This window comes from Callorhinus ursinus, unplaced genomic scaffold, assembly GCF_003265705.2.
Source record: "Callorhinus ursinus isolate GAN/ISIS: 27379988/994484 unplaced genomic scaffold, GSC_fseal_2.0 scaffold38, whole genome shotgun sequence".
In the NCBI taxonomy this organism is placed as follows: Eukaryota; Metazoa; Chordata; class Mammalia; order Carnivora; family Otariidae; genus Callorhinus; species Callorhinus ursinus.
Window position 1 is genome coordinate 9,994,085 of NW_027397100.1, and position 20,827 is coordinate 10,014,911.

A 20,827-nucleotide genomic window follows, 5' to 3' on the forward strand; every position below is an offset into this window, starting at 1 on the left:
CATGGGCCTGGGGTGGACTATGGGATGGTGACAAATGAGCTGGGGATCTGAATGGCTAGGTAAGTGGTGACGGGTCCCATGCAGTACCTCCTGCTTGTGTCTCGGCGTGGTTTCCTGCTCCAGCTAGTGAGATGCGGGAGGAGGGAAGGAACCAGCAGGGTCAGTACAGCAAACGGGTTAGAGGCACCGCACTGGCCCAGTACGGTGTAGTAGGTAGCCCAGAGGGCTCTCTCCCAGGGAGCAGAGGCCAGGGAAGCTGGTGGACCACCCGTGGGGCAGTAAAGTAGCCAGAAGGGGCAGGGTGGGAGGCAGGGAGCAGGCCCGGGGAGGTGAAGAAGGGGGCCGGGGGACTGGTGGCAAAGCAGGCAGTCACACTCAGTAGAAGGGACTTGCGGGCTCTGGGTATTCATGCCTCTGCGGTCGGCATGTGTGTTCAGGGGCCCGTGCTCCAAGCTGCAACCGCCTGATGGAAACACGCTATACCCGTGTGCACCCATGGCCGTGTGCGTGCATGCTGCCTGCACATCTGGACGCATGCCCCCACTCTAAGAGGGGTCTATAGCTCCGAGTGAATGCATGCTAGTCTGAGGCCGCGTGTGTCCTCACGATGTGTGCACAGGTATGTGGGAAATGCGTGGGGCAGCAGGAGGGGACACACCTGAACCTCATCCTGGTGAAGGCCCACAGGGACGCCCCGTCATGCTCTGGGGAGGAAGGGGGCCATGCGGATGAAGATCACAGTCAAAGGGGCAACTTAAGAGTGGGCAAGAGGAGGCTGGAGTCCTCTAGGGGACAGAGTGCCCCTGTGGGAAAGTAGGACAAAGAGAGCGGAAGGGTGCAGGGTGGGCAGCATGCCTACCACCCACCACCAGGGGATACTGAGGTATTGGGCAAGGTCCTTCCCATGGTGCATCCCATAATGAGGGTGCTCCCCCACAGCCAGGAACACCTCAAGGCCAAGGCCGAGGCGAGATCCAAAATCAGCCTCCTGATCCCAGGTCAGAGGGTCTGAGAAAGCCAGGCTCCTACCTTTAGCTCCTTGATCTTGGTGGGGGTCCTGACCTCTCCTTCCTCGGCCTCTGACCGCCTACCCCCAGACTCGCCATCCTCCTGCTTGTCACCGTCAGGTCCCGTGTCATGGTTCTCACTAACCGAGGCTGGGCGGGAGAACTCCGCTAAAATGGGCAAACATGGCCGGGTGGCCGGGTGAGACCTCTCCCAGGGGGACGGACAGGGAGCCAGTCCTGCCACCCGCCCAACCATGGTTGGAGTGGAGCAGCCCCAACATGTCGGGGATAAGGAGCCAGCACACAGAGAGGGGAGGTAGCCTTGTCCAGGTCACAGAGCGGCCTCCCAGCCCCGGCCCCCACTCCTGACTTCTACAGCCAGTGCCCCAGGTTCGAATCTCAAATCCATCGCTTCTTGGCTGTGTGACCTTGGGTAAGTTACACAATCTCTCTGGGCCTCGGTTTCCTCATCTATAAACAATACCTCCTTCAGACAGCTGGGGGAGGAATGAATAAGCTCATGTGTGTAAATACTTAGAAGAGAGCCTGGCACAGAGCAAGCCAATTCAATCAAGGCTGCTCCACAGGTGTGTTTTTGTTGTGGTTGTGACAGAATACTCGCTTGACCGTTACGTAGCAGTACAGAGCTATTGTGAAATTAGCCTTTACCAGTGACAGCTAAAGTTCTGAGATCTGCAAATAATTTAGCCCCTTTATAAATCAGGGAAAGTTCAAGGGGACTCCGGACATCCTTCTCACCCACTGGCATTCCAAAGTACTTTTCTGAATAGGAGAGAAAGGGATGGAATGACAGGCTTTACACTAGGCACTGGGCACGACCCAGACTGTGCCCATGGATTATGTCTTGGTGGGAAAAAATGGCTGGAAAACACAGAATTAAAATGACCAGAGCACAGATTATCCTTGGGATTGGCCTAGATTAAAAGAGAATAATTAGCCTTTCTATTCATATATATTCACTCTGCCAAGTGCCCGTTTATGCATATTATTTCATTTGATCCACACAAACCTCTGTGTTGATGGCTAGAATGGGAATCCTTATCCTCATTTTACAAAGGACAAATTGAGGCTCCGAGAGGGGGAAGGTCCCACTGATGACCTTTTGGTGAATCAGGACAAAGACCCAGGTCTCCTGGTTTAGAGTCCAGGCTTCTGGTTCTTCCTGGATGAGCCTCGCCAGCTCTAGACCAATCTTTGCTACCCTGCACAATCTGGGCTTCGTTTAGGCCCTGGCATAGTAATGGAAGCTGCAGGGGAGAACAGAGAGACTGTACTTTCCCTTTGCATAAATCCTAGTTCTCAGCCCTGTGCCCCCTCAAGGAGAATAAGGAGCTTCCTCAGCCTCAAATGGACCTTTGCAGAACTGCATGTCTTCCCAACATAGTCAAGGAATCCTGGGACAGGTCTCACCTTCATACTGCAGGGAGAGTATCAGACTCTCCTGATCACCTGGAAAACTCCTACCTATCCTTCAAAAGAGAGTGGCAATGTCACGTTCCAGTGGGAGTAATGCTGTAGGCTGGGCGAGACCGCCGAGAGCTGCCTGGGGGCAACAGTGCTCCTGGGCCACCGGGCCTGCTGCAAATCAACTGGTGAGGTGTCCACCACTTTCAGCGCTCATCCCAGGGAAGCTGGCACGCCCCCACTTCCCTCTAAACACCACCCTTTCCCCCACACCTCCAATTTGGGGCATACCTCCATCAAGGCTGCGGGACATGGTGTACCGTTTGCTGGAGGAACGCTCGAAGAAGGGTGCGGGCCGGTCAATGAGGGCGCTGGCCTGGCGGGTCTGCGCCTGGGTCCTCCCACTGTATCGGAACTTGGAGCCCATCACCAGGAAGCCCTTGGGCGGGGGCTCGGGTGACACCAGCCTGCAGTGGAGGGAGGAGGGGGATTAGACCTACCTTGCCGGGCCCAAGGCTGGACCAGAGCTGGCCTTTCAGCCCACTGTCCCACCAGCTACAACTCGAAGTGACCCACAAAAGGAGAGACTTGGGGAGGGGGGCTTTCCTGGAGTCCCTCCCTCCTAGCTCCTTCTCCTGCTTCCCCCCTCCCGGAGCATACGTGTACACTCCTGGCCTCTGCGCATGCCCTGTGACCCCCACCCCAGGGGCAGGCTCACCGGAAGAATGTGTGGTGCTCTATGCAGACCTTCCACAGTCTCTTGGCTGACCGGTGGTTTGGGAGCTTAAAGCCAATGGTGCTCTCAAACTGCTCATACTGCAAAACCAAGGAGGGTGGGTTAGAAGCAAGGCCTGGGCTCTCTCGCCCCTGGTCCATCCTTTCTGAACCTCTTCTCAGGCATGAGTGACTCTGGCCTGTTTATTCATTTATTCACTCATTTATTCAATAAAGTGGACTGAGCCAGGTCCAGTGCTAAGCAACAGAGACACCATGGTGACCAAGACGGAAGATTCTCAGGGACGGGGAAGGGGTGCTCTGATAATAAATTAGTAAACAAGATCAGTTCAGACACTGATAAGGGGGCATGAAGGGAATGAACAGAGACGTGTGGTGTGACAGAGTATCTGGGCAGGTGCAGGGGTCAGGATCTGTCTTAGAAAGGGTGATCAGGGGATGCCCTCTAACAGGTGATCTCTGGGCAGACATCTGAAGGATGGGAAAGGAACCAGCTATGTGAGAAGGCAGGGAAGAGAATTTCAGGTAAAGGGAACATCAAAAGCAAAAAGCTGGAGGCAGGAAAGAGCTTGGCTCATCCTAGGAAGTCAGGGAAGGCCAAAAGAGCCGAAGCACAGTGTGTGGGGGGCACAGATACGTGCAAGACGCAGCTGGGCCACATGTGGCGTTCGGATAGTAGCCCACGAGCCAGAGAGCTCTTGAAAGGGTTAAGGCAGGAGTGGAAATGGGGGATAGTGATCTGATGGAAGGGACTTTTAAGCTCTCCTTAGCAGTTATGAGAAAAATGGCCTAACATGACAATGGAGGCAGGGGGACCAGGGAGAGGTACCTTATAGAGACGCAGGTGAGAGATGGTGGCGGTTGGTGGCTGGGGCAACGGAGAAAGACAGAAGCGGATGGGTTTGCATTTATTCTAGAGGTACAAACCAACGGACTTTTTGACGGATGAGGTGTGGAGGCTGGACATATGTGTTGTGTGTTTTGGCATGTGTACATACTTGAATACTACATGTAAGCAGATAAATTGACATGGATGGACAGGTATTCACTATCTGTGTAACCTGAATATATGTGGTTATCTTTACACGTGTGCTCCCGTGTGTGTCTCTGTGTGTACTGCCCGTGTGTGTGTGTTGTCTGTGGGTAGGCACACACCTAAGCCATGAAGTCTATGTAGAGAGCCCCAGCCTTACCCAGTCCCCTAGCAACTTCTCCATGTATCCTAAGTAGGAAAAAAACCAGGCTCAGCAGTCAGGATCCTCTCCGTTCTAGCCAATTCCAGGGAGAAGGAGGGGTTCCCAAGGCAGGCTCACCTCCCCAGGCCGGATCTTGATATAAAAGTTACTCCTCTTATAGGAGATCTTGAGAATCTTGGGCCAGGCGAAGCGGTTGATTCTCAGCCGGTCCCGGTAGATGAGCAGGCCATTGGCACAGACTCCTAACATAATGTCGATGCCCTCGGAGTCCTGCATGAGAAGACACCATCGGATGGCAGGCCTAGGGTCCACACCTGCCACGCACCCCGAAACCCCTCCCTGAGCTCTGCTTCTGATGAGCCCTCAGGATGAGGGTCAGAGCCTACACTCTGGGGAGGCCCCTGACCAATCTCACACAGTCATTCAGTCATTCAGTCATTCGTTTTGTCAGCCATTCACCCCGTTCCTCATTTGATCATTCTGTCAATCACTCAATCACCGATTCACTGACAAACATTTAGTGGCACCTATGTGGTGCTAGGCCATGTGCTATGTGCTAAGGATATAGAAATAAATTGAAGCCTATGTCTTGATGAATGGATAAAGAAGATGCGGTGTATATATATACAATGGAATACTACTCAGCCATCAGAAAAAATGAAATCTTGCCATTTGCAACGACATGGATGGAACTAGAGGGTATTACGCTAAGCAAAATAAGTCAATCAGAGAAAGACAATTACCAAATGATTTCACTCATATGTGGAATTTAAGAAACAAAACAGAGGATCATAGGGGAAGGGAGGGAAAAATAAAACAAGATGAAACCAGAGAGGGAGACAAACCGTAAGAGACTCTTAATCATAGGGAACACACTGAGGGTTGCTGGAGGGGAGGGGGGTGGAGGGATGGGGGAATTGGGTGATGGACATTAAGGAGGAGACGTGATGTAATGAGCACTGGGTGTTATATAAGACTGACGACTCACTGAACTCTACTTCTGAAACTAATAATACACTATATGTTAATTAATTGAATTTAAATATTAAAAAACTTGGTTTACAAACTAAATAAATAAAATTACATCATGGTAAAAAAAAAAATAAAGCCTGTGTCTTTCCCTCATGATGCTCCCAATCTAGTGGTGGTACAAACAGGTTCATAATATAATATGAATTTAGAAAAGTTATAAAGATTATGGGAAGATAAAGGGTGACAGAACTTTGAGGAATGAGAAATATGACTATAAAAGGCTTCAGGTTGGTGGGAACACAGGGTCTGGCGCACCAAGCCCTCTAAAGCACGAGGGACACCCCCCCCAAGATGCTAGGGGGACTCCGGGGCCCAGCAGTACCTTAGCATGGTGCAAGTCTACTCCATACATGGAAAGCTTCTTGGCGTTCTCTAAGAAATGGATTTCTGCTTCTCCTGGAGTCATGCCCCTAAAGGAAAGAACATGATCACAGGCAGCCATGAAAAGGCCCAGGCCTAAGACTTGCTGGCTGAAGGTGGCCATGATCAGAACCTGTGCTTCTAGGAAGGTAAACGTTCTGGAGTAGGCATATGGCTAGGCCTCTCGCAGTCCCTCCCCTCTGCTCTCAGCCCTCACTTCCTTCCACCCAACCCCCTCCTGGTGTCAAAGCTCAGGTCTAGTCCTGTCTCCTCAAGGAAGTATTCAAGGGATGAGCTGGGAGCCGGAATTTCTGCTTCATTCTGCCACAGAATTCAATGTGAGCCATAGATTCTAATTCTCTGTGGCTGCGAAGCCGTCGTGGAAGCCATGGTTCGTTATAATCACCCAGGGGCTCCTAAATGATGACCCACATAAGACATTTCTCTCAGAATTTTCTATCAGAAACCACTTAATCTCCCCCTGAGGAGCAGGTGCACATTCTCCTTTCTGACAAGCGAGTTACGTAATTCATCAAGTTCCTTCTTTGCTTTGGCTGCCGGGGAACCGTACATCTTCCATTTAAGCCACAGCAAACATTTAGTGAGCATGATGTGCTGGTCACAGTTCCAAACCCTTCATGGGCATGAACTCACCGAATCCTCATAACAGTGAGGGTGGTGTAAGGTCGGTGTCCTCATTATTCCCACTTTATAAAGAAACCAGCATGGAGAGGCTGAACGACTCGCCTCAGGCCACACAACTATTCAGTAGCAGAGTCGGGACTTGAATCCAGACAATGTGGCTCCAGAGTATGTGCTCCTTCCCAACCTCTTCCCTTGCATCTGCGTCATATCCCCTGGGCCTCGCGGTCTTCTGCTCTGTCTGCCTCCATGAGTGGCCGCGGGAGATGCCTGGACACTAGGTGTCCATGTGCTTTCAGTCAAAAAGAGCTGTAAAAGCTAAAGGGATGGCCATTGCCTTTCTCCACCCATATACGAGCTTCTTTCTCTGAGTTATTAGGACTCTTACAAATCCCTCCCACATCTTGCTACCTATGGCAGGGATGACAGACAGCAGGCAGGCCATCCCTCCCTATTCCTGAGCCCCAGCCAACAGTGCTAACCAGCCGAATGATTTCAGTGTCCTGCTCAACACAAAACGACAACAGCCGCTGCTAACCAGTCAGAGTTGGTGTGCAAAGTCTCTGAGAGACACACTTGCCCCTGGGGACCTAGCATTCCGTCACACCCCAGCAGGTTCTCTTCCCCCTGTACATGATCCCTCCACATCTGGCCCTCCGCTTCCTCCCCAGGCCCAACCCCCCTCAGGCCTCCCATCCTCATTAGCGATACGATAACTTCACCATACCCACCCCCTCACATGGACACACTTTACAGCTCCTGACGCACTTCACATCATTGGTCACACTGGGTGCCCATAACGACCCTGGACTCAGAGCCCAAAGCACTTCCCACTTGAAGGGATCCTAAAGACCATTTAGTTCCAGGGGAAACCTCCCCCCCAACCCCCCCCACCCCACCCCTGCCCAGGGATGGTACCAACCTCACAGTGGCATTTGGGAATGGGAGAGGGGCATTTTAGTTATGACGATGGCTGAGAGGGTGTTAGGGGCATTTAATGCCTGGAGCCCGGGGATGCCAAACATCCCGCACAATGAATTCTCCTGCCCCAAATACCAACAGCTAAGACAGACGGATCATCTAAATCCGTACATGTGCATGTGAAAAATGGGGCTGACAAGTCAGTCAGCCCTATGATGGCCCATCAGGTTAGTTATCTTCTAACTCCAAGAATACGGTGCTTTCTGTTGCACAATCAACTATTCAACCCCTAAGATCACAGAGCAACAATAAATACGTGGTATCTCTGTACTATGTGCCATGTAGCCCCCAACAGTGCTAAGGCAGGTTCTATTAGCGCCTACACTGAACAGATGAGGAACTGAAATGACCCACCCCGATCCCCTGGTTAGAAAGTGGCAGAGCCAAGAATGTGAACCCAGGCAGTCCGGCTTCAGAGGGCAAACTTTTAAGTTTTACACCAAGACCGAGACAGCTAGTGACTACCATTTCCATTTGTTAGAGACCCAGTGGGCTGAGATGATTGGCTCTCAGATGCACCTCCGGTCCGGTCAGGGCCAGAGTCAGGTGGGGCGCTTACAGCCCAGCACCTGGGGCCCTAGTCGACAGCTGAGAAGCCAGGGGAGGCCCTGGGCAGAGGCCCCTCACCTGTACGTCTTGTGCAGCTCCATGATCCTCTCCTCCAGTTCCCGGGTCTGGTTGGGGGCGAAGCGGAGCTCGCTGACATAGTTGCCTACGTGCTCCTCGGCGTCATAGTCGCCCAGCTCCGCCTGCACGGCGTAGGAACCCAGCAGGGCATGTGTGACAAAGGAGCATGGCAGCCGGCCCGTGATGATGTCCGCCCTCAGCTGCAGGCACAGGTAGTATCTGGAGAGGGGAGAGTGGCCATGGGCACGGGCCCCACTCCCTCCCTAGATGCCACCAGCACCGCTGCCCACCCCCTCATCCATCAGAACCAAACCACCTGACGCCTGGGTGGCTCAGTGGGTCAAGCGGCTGCCTTCGACCCGGGTCATGATCCCAGGGTCCTGGGATCGAGTCCCACATCAGGCTCCTTGCTCAGCAGGGAGCCTGCTTCTCCCTCTCTCTCCTTCTGCTTGTGCTCTGTCAAATAAATAAAATCTTTAAAAAAAAAAAAACCAAACTACCAACACTCAGCTCAGTAGAACAGGAACGTTCCTGACACTGTCATTTCAGGTGTTGATTTGGGTGTGTCCTAGAAGACGGTTTTGTCCCATTCCACGTGCCTTTCAGCATTTTGTTAATTTCTAACTTTGAGGGATTTCTCCTACTGTGGAAACATTTGAAATTTCTAACTCATTTTCAAGCTAAGTAGGACTACTTTGCTGTTAGCCATTTTTTTTAATGTCATGTATTTTTAATCATACAATTAACTATATTCTTATTGTGGAACAAATGGAAACATTTAGAGGTGATTCTAAATTTCCTCTCGACGTCCATTCTCAGCCCTAGTCCCCTCCCCCAGAGGTCACCCCTATTCTCCAGGCGGTGTTTTGACCTTTTTTCCCCCATGATATAGAAATGCATGTGTTTTGATTCATGGGTGTTTTTAACATGCACACAGGATCAAATGGTACATCTTACTCTCCAGCTTGCTTTTTCATGCGCCTAGTGCCCTTCCATATCAGCACTCATTCACTTTAACTTCTGCACCACATTCCACAGTGAGGACAAACCTGGTCACCAGTGTTTCTCAAAACTTTTTAATTTTGCCTCCAGCTCTAAGTGAATTGTCTAAAAACAAATTGCTTTAAAAGAAACATCTCCAGGGGAGCCTGGGTGGCTCAGTCGTTAAGCGTCTGCCTTTGGCTCAGGTCATGATCCCAGGGTCCTGGGATCGAGCCCAGCGTCGGGCTCCCTGCTCAGCAGGAAGCCCGCTTCTCCCTCTCCCACTCCCCCTGTTTGTGTTCCCTCTCTCGCTCTGTCTCTCTCTGTCAAATAAATAAAATCTTAAAAAAAAAAAAAGAAACATCTCCAACCATAAGGATATTATTTTTTATAACTTTATGCACACTTGGATGATTTTATAATTTTTGATCCATTTTAAACCATTTTTTAATTGCTTTTTCGGTTACTGCATTAAAAAAAAAAGTTTCAATTCAGCCTCAGCCAGTGATGCCTCCCTGCCCATTTTGCCATGTTTCACCATTGTTTCCAATTGCCTATTTCTTTTCCTTTTAAGTGCTTTTTACTCAGTATAATTTTTACTACTCCATGACATGAAGCTCTGGCAAAAAGTACGTGCAGCCTCAGTGACTGCTCAGGGCGAAGGCATAGGCTCAGAATCAGTAGCAGCTCAAACATCACAGGCACCAAGTGTAGGCTTAAGGGCATTTTGTTCAAGTCTAAAAATTCGAAAATCACTGCCAAACACCCTGACCAATATTTCATTTCAATCAATTTGTCATTCTGACCAGTTTATTTTGGGCCTGAATATTTTTGACTAAATCAGCTGCTACTACCACCCCATTCCCTGAGGTCATCCATGCTAAGCAGGGCTAATTTCCCTCCTGTGTCCCCAGAAGCCCAATGCCCAGGGTCTAGCACAAAGAGGAAAGATACTAGTGGGTAAGACCAGAGGGACGGGGATTAAGCCAGTCTACAGCTCTCAGCCCTCCTGGAAACGAAGTTGAGACCCTGTTGCTGAATAAGATGACCCTAGGAGTTAGAGCAGGGCTAATGAGGCCAAGGCTTCAGGTCTGATCTATCCCACGGACATCTGTATTATCCCCCAAGGTCAAAGTCGGCATCGTGACTGCGGCCTGTTGCCTGGCAAACAGGCAGCCAACATTCAGGAGGGACCCAACAGGAGAGAGAGAGGCTGGCTTAAGAGCCCCTCCCCTGCTGCAGGAATAACTCCAAGCCCACATCTTATTGTTGGTGGCGTGTAGGGCCCCGCACATGGATGACACGACCCCCGGATATCATGAAGTGAGACTGTCTCTTTGGAAGGGGCTTAGATAAAGAGAAGGGCCTCTCCCTGTTCTGATTCCAGAGGCAGGATGAGCCCCACAGAAGTTCTCATTCTCGAGAATGCTTTGCACCCCTTCCACCCTTCAAGCCACATTATTTACTGGCCCTGAGGCACAATGAGATTGTACACACAATCCATGTTCAGCCCAGCAGCCCAGGCTTGCCTCCATGGGGGGCAAGGGGGTTACGGTCTAATCTGACCCTTACATGCCTGACAGGTACACAGGGCAGCTTGTGGGACCAAATTCCTTCCTGCAAAGGCATCTGTGCTCTACTCCCTCCTTATCCCCTAAGTAAAATGGTGGTCCATTCAGAACGTGACGTGTTTGACTTGTCCCAACCAGAGATGGCCTCCACCATGTTTTTAAAAAGTCTGAATTAGTTGCCAATATTTAAAAATTGTGGATTTTACTCTCAAATCTCTAGCTTTACTTCAACAAGGGGCCCGGTTCCCACAAGGCAGGGATGGCTGGAGCCGAAGAGCAATTGTTTGAGATGGCGCGTGTCCTCTTGAATTTCAATTCCAATCAGTGAAATGGGTCCCGATGCTGCCTGGGACGTCACTGACCGCTGTGTTTGTGCCACCTCCTCTTGCGCTGGGTCAGCTTCCTTTGTCGATGCTGTCTGCCTGGCCTCGCTGGGCATCTGAGTTTGCAACTGCCCTCATGTACTGCCCCGTGCCTACCAGCCCCAGGTGTCCTCATTTCTGGTCACATGGCCAGCACGCCCACGCCCCCTCCACAGCCCTCACCTTGTGATGTCTTCTGTCAGCTGGGCAGGGTCAGGGGGGTAGAACTTGACTGTGAAGGCAAAATTCCAAGGGCTGCCTGAGAGGAGTAAATAGGGGGACAATCAGAGAGGCTCCATCACCCCAGTGGGTGGCCCGGATGCACCATCCCATGGGCAATTCCTCAGGGTTTTCTCGTATCTATAATTCCAGGACAATCCAGTCAGGAAGCCTGAAATATTATTCCCACTTGAAAGATGAGTAGACTGAGGCCCAGGTTGAAAGACTTGTGACATAGCAGCGGGAAGGAAGGTGGAAAGAAAGAAATTCAGTGGTGCATGCCAGCCCTACTGGTCATCACAAACATCACTTCAGTAAACCTTGCAACAACCCTATGAGTAAGTCTGATGATCATCCCCATTTTGCAAATGAGGACACTGAGGCCCAGGCCGTAAAGTGGCCAGACCAAGATCACTGAGCTAGGAAGCAGCAATGCTGGGGTTCAGACCCCAGCCTCCTGGCTCCAGAGCTCGTGCTCCCTCCTCCACACCAAAGTCTATGCCACGGGATGTTCGTGGGAAGAAAACAAGTCACATTAAGTGGGTTCCCTGGGGTGCCTGGGTGACTCAGTCAGTTGAGTGTCTAGCTCTTGGTTTCAGCTCAGGTCATGATCTCGGAGCCCTGGGATTGAGCCCCACGTCAGGCTCCATACTCAGTGGGGAATCTGCTTGAGATTCTCTCTCTCTCCTTCTCTCTCTGCCTCTCCCCCCTCTAAAATAAACAAATAAATCTTAAAATAAATAAATGGGTTCCCTAACTTTGGACTTCTCGGAGCCCCCACCGTGCCATTGCAAACTGCACCCCTCTAAACGGGACATGCAAATATTTAGGGGTTTCCCAAACTTATTTGGCCTGCTGTGTCCATTTCTCATGGGGCATCCTGCCAAATTATGGTTCCTAGGAACACCCTCGGTAAGACTCTGCCCTATGTGGGGTCGACTCCATCTCGGATGGCAGAATGGGGTTATAAGCAAGACCTAAAAGGCAAATGTAATGAGTGGAAAGTAGCAAAGGGCGTTTCACAGGGATACATGTTAACCTCACCCTGAGATACAAACAATCAAGGGTACACATGTAGGTACAGAGAGAAATTAAGGCTGCGGCTTTAGCTGGAAACAAGCTCTGCAGGCCAAGAGAAGGGATGACCACATGAGAGGAGGCCTTGGGGAAAGGCTGCAATCTAGAACAATGGGCAGACCACCCCTGCGGCTCTGCAAGGCCCAGCCTGGGCAGGACCATGGTCACGAAGGGCTGGAGGCCACGCGGTCACTACTGTTCTTGTCCCTCTGGTCATCACCACCTTCCCCATACAGCTGAAGCATCTCCAGCACTTACTAGGTGCTGGTTACTTCACTTGCTAGGGACTTTACGTGCACCTGGAGGAGTCTGATCTTCATGATGATCCTGAGGTAAACCTTTCCTTTTACAGATGAAGATTCTGAGGGGGTAAGTCACCCTCCTGGGATCGCTGAGCTAGTCAGCGGTGGAGAATGGGGATGTAACCTCTAGTCATCTGACCCCAGAACCTGGGCTCCTGACCACAGCTGACTGAAAAGCAGCCTCAAGGAGAACAATCCTTGTCTCAGAAATAATAGTAGTAGCAGTAGTAATAATAATAACAGATAATATGTACCGGGCGCTGCTATGTGCAGGCATCATTCTAGGTGCTGTACACAGAATAGCTCATTTACCCTGCACAACAACCCTAGAGGTAAGTAGTCTTGGAGTCAGGATTCAAATCCAGGCAGTCTGGCTCCCGTGTCTGTCTTTCAACCATCACACCAGACTACCTCAGGAAAGCACCTACCATGTGCCAGGTGCTGTCCATACATAACCGGCACCCTCGCCTTGTGAATCACTAATCTACTTGCCAATGAGAAGCAGGAGCCCAGAGAGGTGCCCCCAGTGCCCTCGGTGATGGGCACTGAGATTTGGGAGAAAACAGACCCAGCTCTGAAGCCCAGGTCACAGGGTGGCGCCTCCTTCAGGAGGCTGAGGGGCTGTCACAAAGAAAGGAGCAAACAATGGTGCGGTGGCCGGCTGGCTCAGTCAGTGAAACATGCGACTCTGGATCTCGGGGCTGTGGGTTTAAGCCCCATGCTGGGTGTAGAAATTACTTAAAAATAAAATCTTAAAAAAAAAATTGTTCCACAGGGGCCCCAGAAGGCAGAACAAAGATGAATGTGTAGAAGTCCCAGGGGTAGGGACGGAGACTCTGGCTCTGCTGAAGGGGGCAGGCCTGCTCCTCCGTGAGTGGAGGTGGCCACAAGCGGCAACCATTCCCCACGCCCGGGCTGTGCTGGCCGGGGCCGCAGAGATGGGGGACCAACTCCCTGCTCTGGGGAAAGATGCTGAGCTCCAAGGATTCTGCTGTCTGCTTCTCCTTCCCAAGCTCCCAGTCCTCCTCAAACTGCACACTCGGCTGCCTGTATGTGTTCCAATTCTTTCAGGCATGAGAGGCGGGCCTCCCAGCTGGGCTGGGACTCCTAGGGACAGCCTGAAGCCCAGGTCTAGGACCCTGTCAGGCCCAGAGGAGTGGGCTCTGTGTGCCTGCCTCTTTGTCTTCAACTGACAGGAGCCTCCAGGAAGAATCCCTCCAGCCTCTCCCGGAGAGTCAGCTAGCATCCCTGGGCCCAGCTGCCTGTTGTCATGGCAACAGGCTCTGCTTTCCAGCCCCAGGGACCAGGGAGTCCAAGCACAGCCAAGGGGGAGGGGCTCCCAGTGGAGGCATGTCTGCTTCTAGGCTCCAGGTCTCCACCCACTATATGCCCCCTGGCTCAGGCCACCTACCTCCCCCCTTCTGCCATTAGAAGGCTGCTCCACCCCTCGCAATATGCCTTTCCTCTCTGGGCCAGAAAGAACAGGTTGTCTCTTCACTCCAGGCCTTGAAAAGAGAGCAGGATGGTGTTGGGAGGCCAGGGCTAAAGATCTGGCTTGGCCAATAGTTCACTCTGTGACTTTAGGTAAGCAACTGCCTCTCTCTGGGCCTACAGTCACCCCATTGTTAAACAGAGAAGATGACCCAGACCAGCACAGGCCTTGCTTTTCCCTAACGTGTTAACTCCTATCCGTGGGCAGTGGTCTGCAGTGCTGTGCGGATGAGGATTCCGAGCTGAGTCAAGGGTCACCCATCACAGAAGTCTACACCCGTTGGACAGGAAGGAGGCTGTCTGCAGGCCATCAATATGTCCCCTTGTCCTAGATGATTCTGCAGGTCCCTTCTAGAGCTGCCATCCTGAATGCATCTATGATTCCTCTGCTAACCTGCTATGTGACTCTAGATGGTCACTTCTCTTGTTCCTACTTTAGGTTTTCATTTAGAAGGCAATGCCCTGCCTTCCCCCAGATCTGCTGTGCAGAGCAAATGAACTCATGGGTCCGAATGCACTTCCCCAAGGAAGAGGGAAGAGCACACCTGGGGCTCCTGCAGCCTGGAGCCCCCACCCTCCCTTCCACAGCATTCCCAACCACAACAGGCCACTCACTCCGGATCTGCTTCTTGATTTCCTTGGAGGGATCCAGCCAGTTCTGAAACAGAAGACAGGGTTCTTTAGAGGGAAGATGGAGGAGAGGGCCAGATAGGGCTACGAGACAGAGACATCCTGAAATAGCCTGTCAACAGCCCCTGGCAGGGAACACCCTTCTCAGGCTGAGCTGTCCGGGCCCTTTGGAGCTGGGAGAGGAGGGACCAAGGCCAAGATTCCCCACAGGGTTTGGGCCCCTGGGTCTGGCGCTGGCACCGCCCTGAGGCAGCGGGATGGGCAGCTGCAGTGGGACCAGTGGGAAGGAGGAAACCCAGACAGGGGCCTCCCGAGGGGTGGAAAAGAGGCGCTGGAGTGAGTATCTCAGTTCCCCCAGGAAGCCAGGCTGTGGCTCTCCAGACACCCATCTGGGGGGTGACTGGCAGGTCGCCAAGAAAGGTCTAGGTGGGAGGGGTAGAGACAGAGAACTGAGACAGATAAGGCTGGCTGAACCTTGGCTATGTGCAAACAGAAGGTGCCTAATGAGGATCTGAGTACCGACAGAAGGCGCAGGATGCAGTCAGGACTAGGAGGGCCTAAGACAAGAGGTCTCCCCGACAGCAGGCCTCCCCTGCCAACCCCTGCCCCCCAGCACAGATACCTTCTGACTGTCGGCGTCACAGAAGGTCAGGCCGAAGTAGTCCTTCTCCAGGAGGTTGAGGTGCTCACAGACCAGGTCAAACAGCACCTGGCCCCGGCCGTGTTTCTGAAGAGGGGAGCAGAGCGGCTGTAAGGCTGGGACACACCTCGGGGGGGGCTCCACTGGGACCACCTGAAACCCCCCAAGAGTCTCCCGGCGTCTAAAGAGGATCTCAGCCCTCCTGCCACCCACCTCGCCCTGCTCTCAGAGCCCTACCAGATCCTAGGTGACACTAATGCCCAGCTCCCCAGCTGCCTTCTGCCAAGTCCTCCTGGGGTCCTCCTAGACCTTAAACCTACTTTGGGGAGGAGGGGTGGGGGGGTGACCGATTCCCCTTCCTTCACAGAGATTAAGAGAAGGAGGTTAACTTTGACCCAAGGAGCAGAAACCCAAAAGTCTAAGCTCGGGTGTAAGAGGGAGAGAAAAGCCACCTGAAAGATGAGGGACGTGGGCAGGCTACAAGGGAAGGGCTCAGGACTCAGTCACAGTGTGACTCTCCTTCCCTGGCCCTCCCCTTACACGAAGTCTGAGTGAAATCCAGGGCAGCCCAGCCCGGAGTGCCACCTCCTATCTGGGCAGCAAGTAAGGTTTTTACTTGCTGGGGCCCAGATCAGCCTCAGCTGGAAGCAACACTGTTAGAGCCACCTTTTCCCACCACTCCCAGACAACCAGGCTCAGTACCTCTCTGAACTACCATGTGGGTCTGAGGATTCGGAAGGACAAAGCCCAGAACCTGGCTGGGTACTCCAAACCCACAGGTGTGAAGATGAGCACCAATAAAGGGACCACAGGCTGGGGGAACATGAAGCAGTCACTGTCCAAAGAGGGTGGGACTCCAGAGAGAGGGTGAGGTTCCTGCAAGGTCTGGGCTCGGTCACCAGGGCCTGGGAACAGGCCTAACTGTGGAGAGCAGCTTTGGGAAGCCAAGGGATTCCTGAGGCTGGAAGAGTCCTTCAGAGAGAATGGACCTGGCCTCAGCCAAACCCTCTACGCTCTCCTGGGACAAGCTGCAACAGCATCCTGGGGCTGGTGTGGGTAGGAGAGAACAGATATCCCTTCCTTTTGCCTAGGAGTAGGCAAGATGTCCACCTTGGAATCGTTCTATAGAAGAAAGACATTAAAAAAACAAAAACAAAACCCAACCCAACCCTGCAGAGAAGAGGGGCCCAACCTGCCAGGGCCCGGAAATAAGTCATATCCCTTAAGACTGGGGTGGGGGGGGGCGGGGGCACCAGGGAGAGAGAGAGGTGGTTCCTGTAACTCTTAGGGAAGGCCACCCTCTGGACCCTTCCATACACATGGAGAGGGCCAGGAATGGTGCCCAGACCAGGGCGGCCCCTCTAAGGGGGTGAGTGAGAGCTCAGGATTAGGGCGGGAGTCCTAGCCTATATAGGAAAGGGAGATAGCAAATGTGGGGCCGGAAGGGCTGACCCGAGACAGGAGGTGTCTGCCCCTGCTACGCACGGTGGGACAGGATCCTGCCATGGGATTTCTATGTGGCCCAGGTGACAGGGTCCTTCCAATGGGCTGCCTCTCTATGCCTGGGGGGGACACCCATACCATGGGTGACCTTGAAGTGAAACCTTCAAGTGACCAGTTTGTCCTGTTGACCTGGACAGGGGCATTCACAAGGGAAGACCCCTCTCTCCGCCCAATAAAAACATAAAAACAATTCTAGTTGAAACACCAGCGTCTGCTAGGTGAGACTGAAGAGCCCAGTCCATAAGGCCTACCGGGCTAGAGATCAGCCCTGAGACGGTGACTCCTTGCCAAGGTACAGCCCCCCCTGAGAAACCTTTTCCTGGCGCCAACCCTGCGCCTCGTCTAATTCCATTTGCAATCGTAACAGCCCCTCCAGGCCTCAGTGCCACCATCTGTACAAAGGAGGGCCAGCCAGGTCATCTCTCCAGGATGCCGCAGTCGGTCCAGGCCTCCATGAAGAATGGACGCTCTCTGGCTTGGCCCAGGCTGAGCGCACAGAGAAGCCTGCCCTGGCGCTGGGGCCAGTCGGCTGGGGACCGGGCCTGTGGTGGGGGGTGCTCCCTACCTCCACCTCACACTCGTACTCAGAGGCATCGAGCAGAGTGACTCGGCAGATGGCACTCTTGTACTTCTTGGCAATCTTCTGGGGTGATTTCTGGGCTCTGCTGGGCGTGGTCCTCTCTGACAGGCCATCAGCCTCCCCATACCCCTTCTCCTCCATGTCTAGGCTCTGTAGGTCCAACAGGGGGAAAAGTCTGGTCAGTGAACTTGAGACCACAGCCTTTCATCCAAATGAAGACCCAGTAAGGATGCAGCAGCTGGGGCTAACATGGTCTCCAAAATGAGAGCCACGGCCCTCCACGACCCCCAGGGTGACCGGCGTCTATGGTTGGTATATACAGGAGGAGAACCAGAGCTTCTGTGTGCAACTGGGTGGGCTCATGGAAGGGGTCACTTCTTCAGGGGGACAGTCTCGGCAGGTAGGAAGCATCCAGAGCTGCCCTAGCTCCCCAAAGTAGCATGTGAGTTCTCAGAGCATCCATCTGGCCTCCCCCTTACCTGTCTGTCACTGGTCTAGCATGAAGCGGAGAGCTGGTGGACTGATCTAATGGAGGGAAGGGAGGTCAGAGCCCTGCCAGCTAGTCCTAACTGCCACCAGTGCCCTTAACGACCTTGGCCAAGTCCCCGCCCTCTCGGCCTGTCCTGAAGGAAGGGAGGTGTGAATTGGACATCTAGATGATTCAGCAAGTCCCTTGTCCCTAATTTAGGGTGATGCATTTTGCTCTGGGGTCATACTAGGTTTGCCAGGCTAGAATGGGCAGGTTCGGGGGATAGGAAAATAAGGTTGAAAGAACCAGGTTTGGGGAATCAGATCTAGATTTTATTTCCATCTGTCACTGGATAGCAATGTGACTTTGGGTAACTCACTTCATCTGCTGAGCCGCTGTTTCCCCAAGTGTAAAATGGGGAAATTAATATCACTCTCGTAGAGGCGCCTGGCTGGCTCAGTCAGCAGAGCATGTGACTCTTGATCTCAGGGTCGTGAGTTCAAGCCCCACGCTGGGCATTGCGCTAACTTAATTAAAAAATGTATATATAACTCTCCGTAGGTTTGGGAGAATTAAATACAAAAGTGACCACAATGCCCCCAGCACAGAGCTCGGCACGTAATGAGTCAGTAATAAATCTCAGTTTCCGGCTTCCGTCCCCGCTAAGAACTGGCCCTGGATGACGGCTGGGCAGGGAGAGGGATGCCCATGCTCTCAGGCACACACCTGTCCAGCAGGCCGAGTGTCCTGCTGGGGCAGGTGCTTCTCATTGGAGTTGGCCTCCAGGTGGCCGCCGTGGCCTGCAGGGGTCACAGGGGTGGTCGCAGCGGCGGCGGCCTCGGGCTGCTGTGGGGCCTCCTCCTGAGCCTTCTTCACCTCAGAATCGGGGCCTGTCTCTGTTGTCATGGTGACCAGCACGCCTGCATTAGCATGAAGGAGAGCACATGACGGGAAAGGGGCAGCGATGATATGACAGGACAGAGCAAAGGGGACAGGAGCCACACGTGGAGAGAGACAGATGGACACAAATGGACAAAGAGCCACGGAGAGAGGAAAGGGGGAGGGAGGGAGGGACAGAGGAAGTGGGGGCGGGGAGAGAGCAGAAGTCAGGGGTTACTGGCGGCAGCCGAAGTCACAGACCCCCTCCCACTCTTGCGACCATAGAACTCTTCAGGGACTCCTCCAGTCTCTCACCCAGGTCTGGAATGGGGACCCTCCTCGGAACAATGAGAATCTCCCCAGGGAGCCCCACTCTGCACAAAGGAGCACAAAGGACAGTCAGTGGCCCCCTCAGGGCAGGCCCTCGGCTGGGCTGTCTCTCCAACCCCAGCACCAGGCACACAGTAGCCGCTCAATAAAACTCTAGACAAACTGAACTCAACCAAAAGAGCCCTGGGCTCCGGGCCCTTCCAGCACTGACTCTGAGCAAGGCTCTTCATGCCCCAACCCTGAACCACTATCTTCACAGGGATGTTGACAGAATGGATCTACAGGGATAAGACAGGAGAGCACTATTAAAAACACGCAGAGCCCTGATGATATAAGCCAGGAGACCTGGACGCGGGCCCCGGGTCTGCCACACACAAGGCAGTCACTTCCCCACACTGGGACTCACCCAAAAAGCATGGGACTTAGAGAAATTATCTCTGGGACAGGCTACTCTTATCCTTTTCCCCTTGGAGCAGGAAATGAGATTTCAGAGAATCAGGGACCTACTGCCCAGCCATTCTGTTGGCATAAGCAAAATGCAAGGAGAGGAAAGGAGGAAGAATGGCATGGCTCCATTTTTATATTAAAAAAAAAAAAAAAACCTCAGCAATACCTCTTTGTGTTCATACATGTGTAGTGAAAGATCTGAAAGGATACTGACCAAACTGCTAAGACAGCTTCATAACTGAAAAATGGATAGAGGAAAAAGAGGGAGGTCCATGGGGTGGGCGAAGAAACGGAACTTCATTTTTTACTTTATATGCTTTGGAATTACTTCTATTACTTTAAATACACATAACTCACAAATTGGGTTTTTTTTAAGGGGGGAGCAAAAGCACCTATTCCTGACCCCAGTCAGAGTGGATCCAAATAAATAAGTAAGTAAGTAAGTAAGTAAATAAGTAAGTAAGTTTGGAGCTAAAACCCGAGGAACAGGGAAATGGGCAGGAACCCCCCCACCCGAGCCCAGAGCCTCCCTCTAAATCCATTATATTAAATGAGAAAGATCCAGGCTAGACCTGGCAGGCCCCTTCCCAACCCCATTCACCACGGGAGGCCTCCAATGAGCAAACAGACAGACGGACACTAGCTCCACCTTGTGCTACACACATGCTCCAAGCCCTTACCCCCCCACTCCCTTGGCCTCCTTCAGTTTCTCTCCCAGCATTCCAGGCGGCACCAGGCCAGCCCCAAGTGAAGGGCACTGGCCAGCAAGCCAAGGACCCTGAGTGCCCCATCAGGCCACACAAGAACTGCAGGGCCCTGAACAGGTCACCCTTTGTAAGCCAGGGCTCGAGGCACAAATGAAAGGGCTTCTTGTCACTGATGCCGCTATTAAGAAGTAAGACGAGGGGTCTCTTGCTGCAGCGACGCAAGTGGGAGCACCAGGCGCCTGGCTCGGAGCGGAACTCCACGGCCAACCGCCTTGCTTTGCCCACTAGGATCGCTTTAAGAAAATGGCAGACAAGCCGGACATGGGGGAAAGCTCCAGCTTCGAAAAGGCCAAGCTGAAGAAAACGGAGATGCAGGAGAAGAACACCCTGCCGACCAAAGAGACCATTGAGCAGGAGAAGCGGAGTGAAATTTCCTAAGAACCTAGAGGATTCCCCACCCCCATCATCTTCGAGACACCCCAGTCGTGATGTGGAGGAAGAAGAGCCACCTGCAAGACGGACACGAGCGACAAGCTGCGCTGTGAACCCGGGCACTCCGTGCCGACGCCACCGGCCTGCGGGTCTCTGAGGGGACCCCCCCCCCAATCGGACTGCCAAATTCTCCGGTTTGCCC

General features: G+C 52.8%; 2 protein-coding genes across 9 annotated transcripts in view; one reads left to right on the forward strand and one right to left on the reverse strand.

The window, feature by feature from the left end:
* EPB41L1 (erythrocyte membrane protein band 4.1 like 1) overlaps positions 1-20,827 on the reverse strand; it is a 139,137-nt gene that overhangs the window by 34,876 nt on the left and 83,434 nt on the right. For 6 of the 8 annotated variants that reach the window (XM_073880477.1, XM_073880476.1, XM_073880478.1 and 3 more), the window contains 12 exons: positions 18,557-18,750; positions 17,347-17,511; positions 15,261-15,365; positions 14,624-14,666; positions 11,103-11,178; positions 8,006-8,224; positions 5,718-5,805; positions 4,481-4,633; positions 3,151-3,248; positions 2,724-2,899; positions 1,030-1,175; positions 88-123 (listed from right to left, as the gene is read on the reverse strand). In XM_073880477.1, coding sequence (XP_073736578.1) covers positions 88-123; positions 1,030-1,175; positions 2,724-2,899; positions 3,151-3,248; positions 4,481-4,633; positions 5,718-5,805; positions 8,006-8,224; positions 11,103-11,178; positions 14,624-14,666; positions 15,261-15,365; positions 17,347-17,511; positions 18,557-18,736 — 1,485 coding nt within the window. In that variant the 5' untranslated portion in view covers positions 18,737-18,750. The remainder of the gene's footprint in view (positions 1-87; positions 124-1,029; positions 1,176-2,723; positions 2,900-3,150; positions 3,249-4,480; positions 4,634-5,717; positions 5,806-8,005; positions 8,225-11,102; positions 11,179-14,623; positions 14,667-15,260; positions 15,366-17,346; positions 17,512-18,556; positions 18,751-20,827) is intronic. The other 2 variants (XM_073880481.1, XM_073880482.1) reach the window with 1 other exon arrangement.
* On the forward strand, positions 20,461-20,821 carry LOC112827866 (thymosin beta-10-like). The gene has a single exon (XM_073880279.1). It carries the CDS (start codon positions 20,497-20,499, stop codon positions 20,629-20,631), a length of 135 nt encoding a protein of 44 aa, XP_073736380.1. The 5' UTR covers positions 20,461-20,496; the 3' UTR covers positions 20,632-20,821.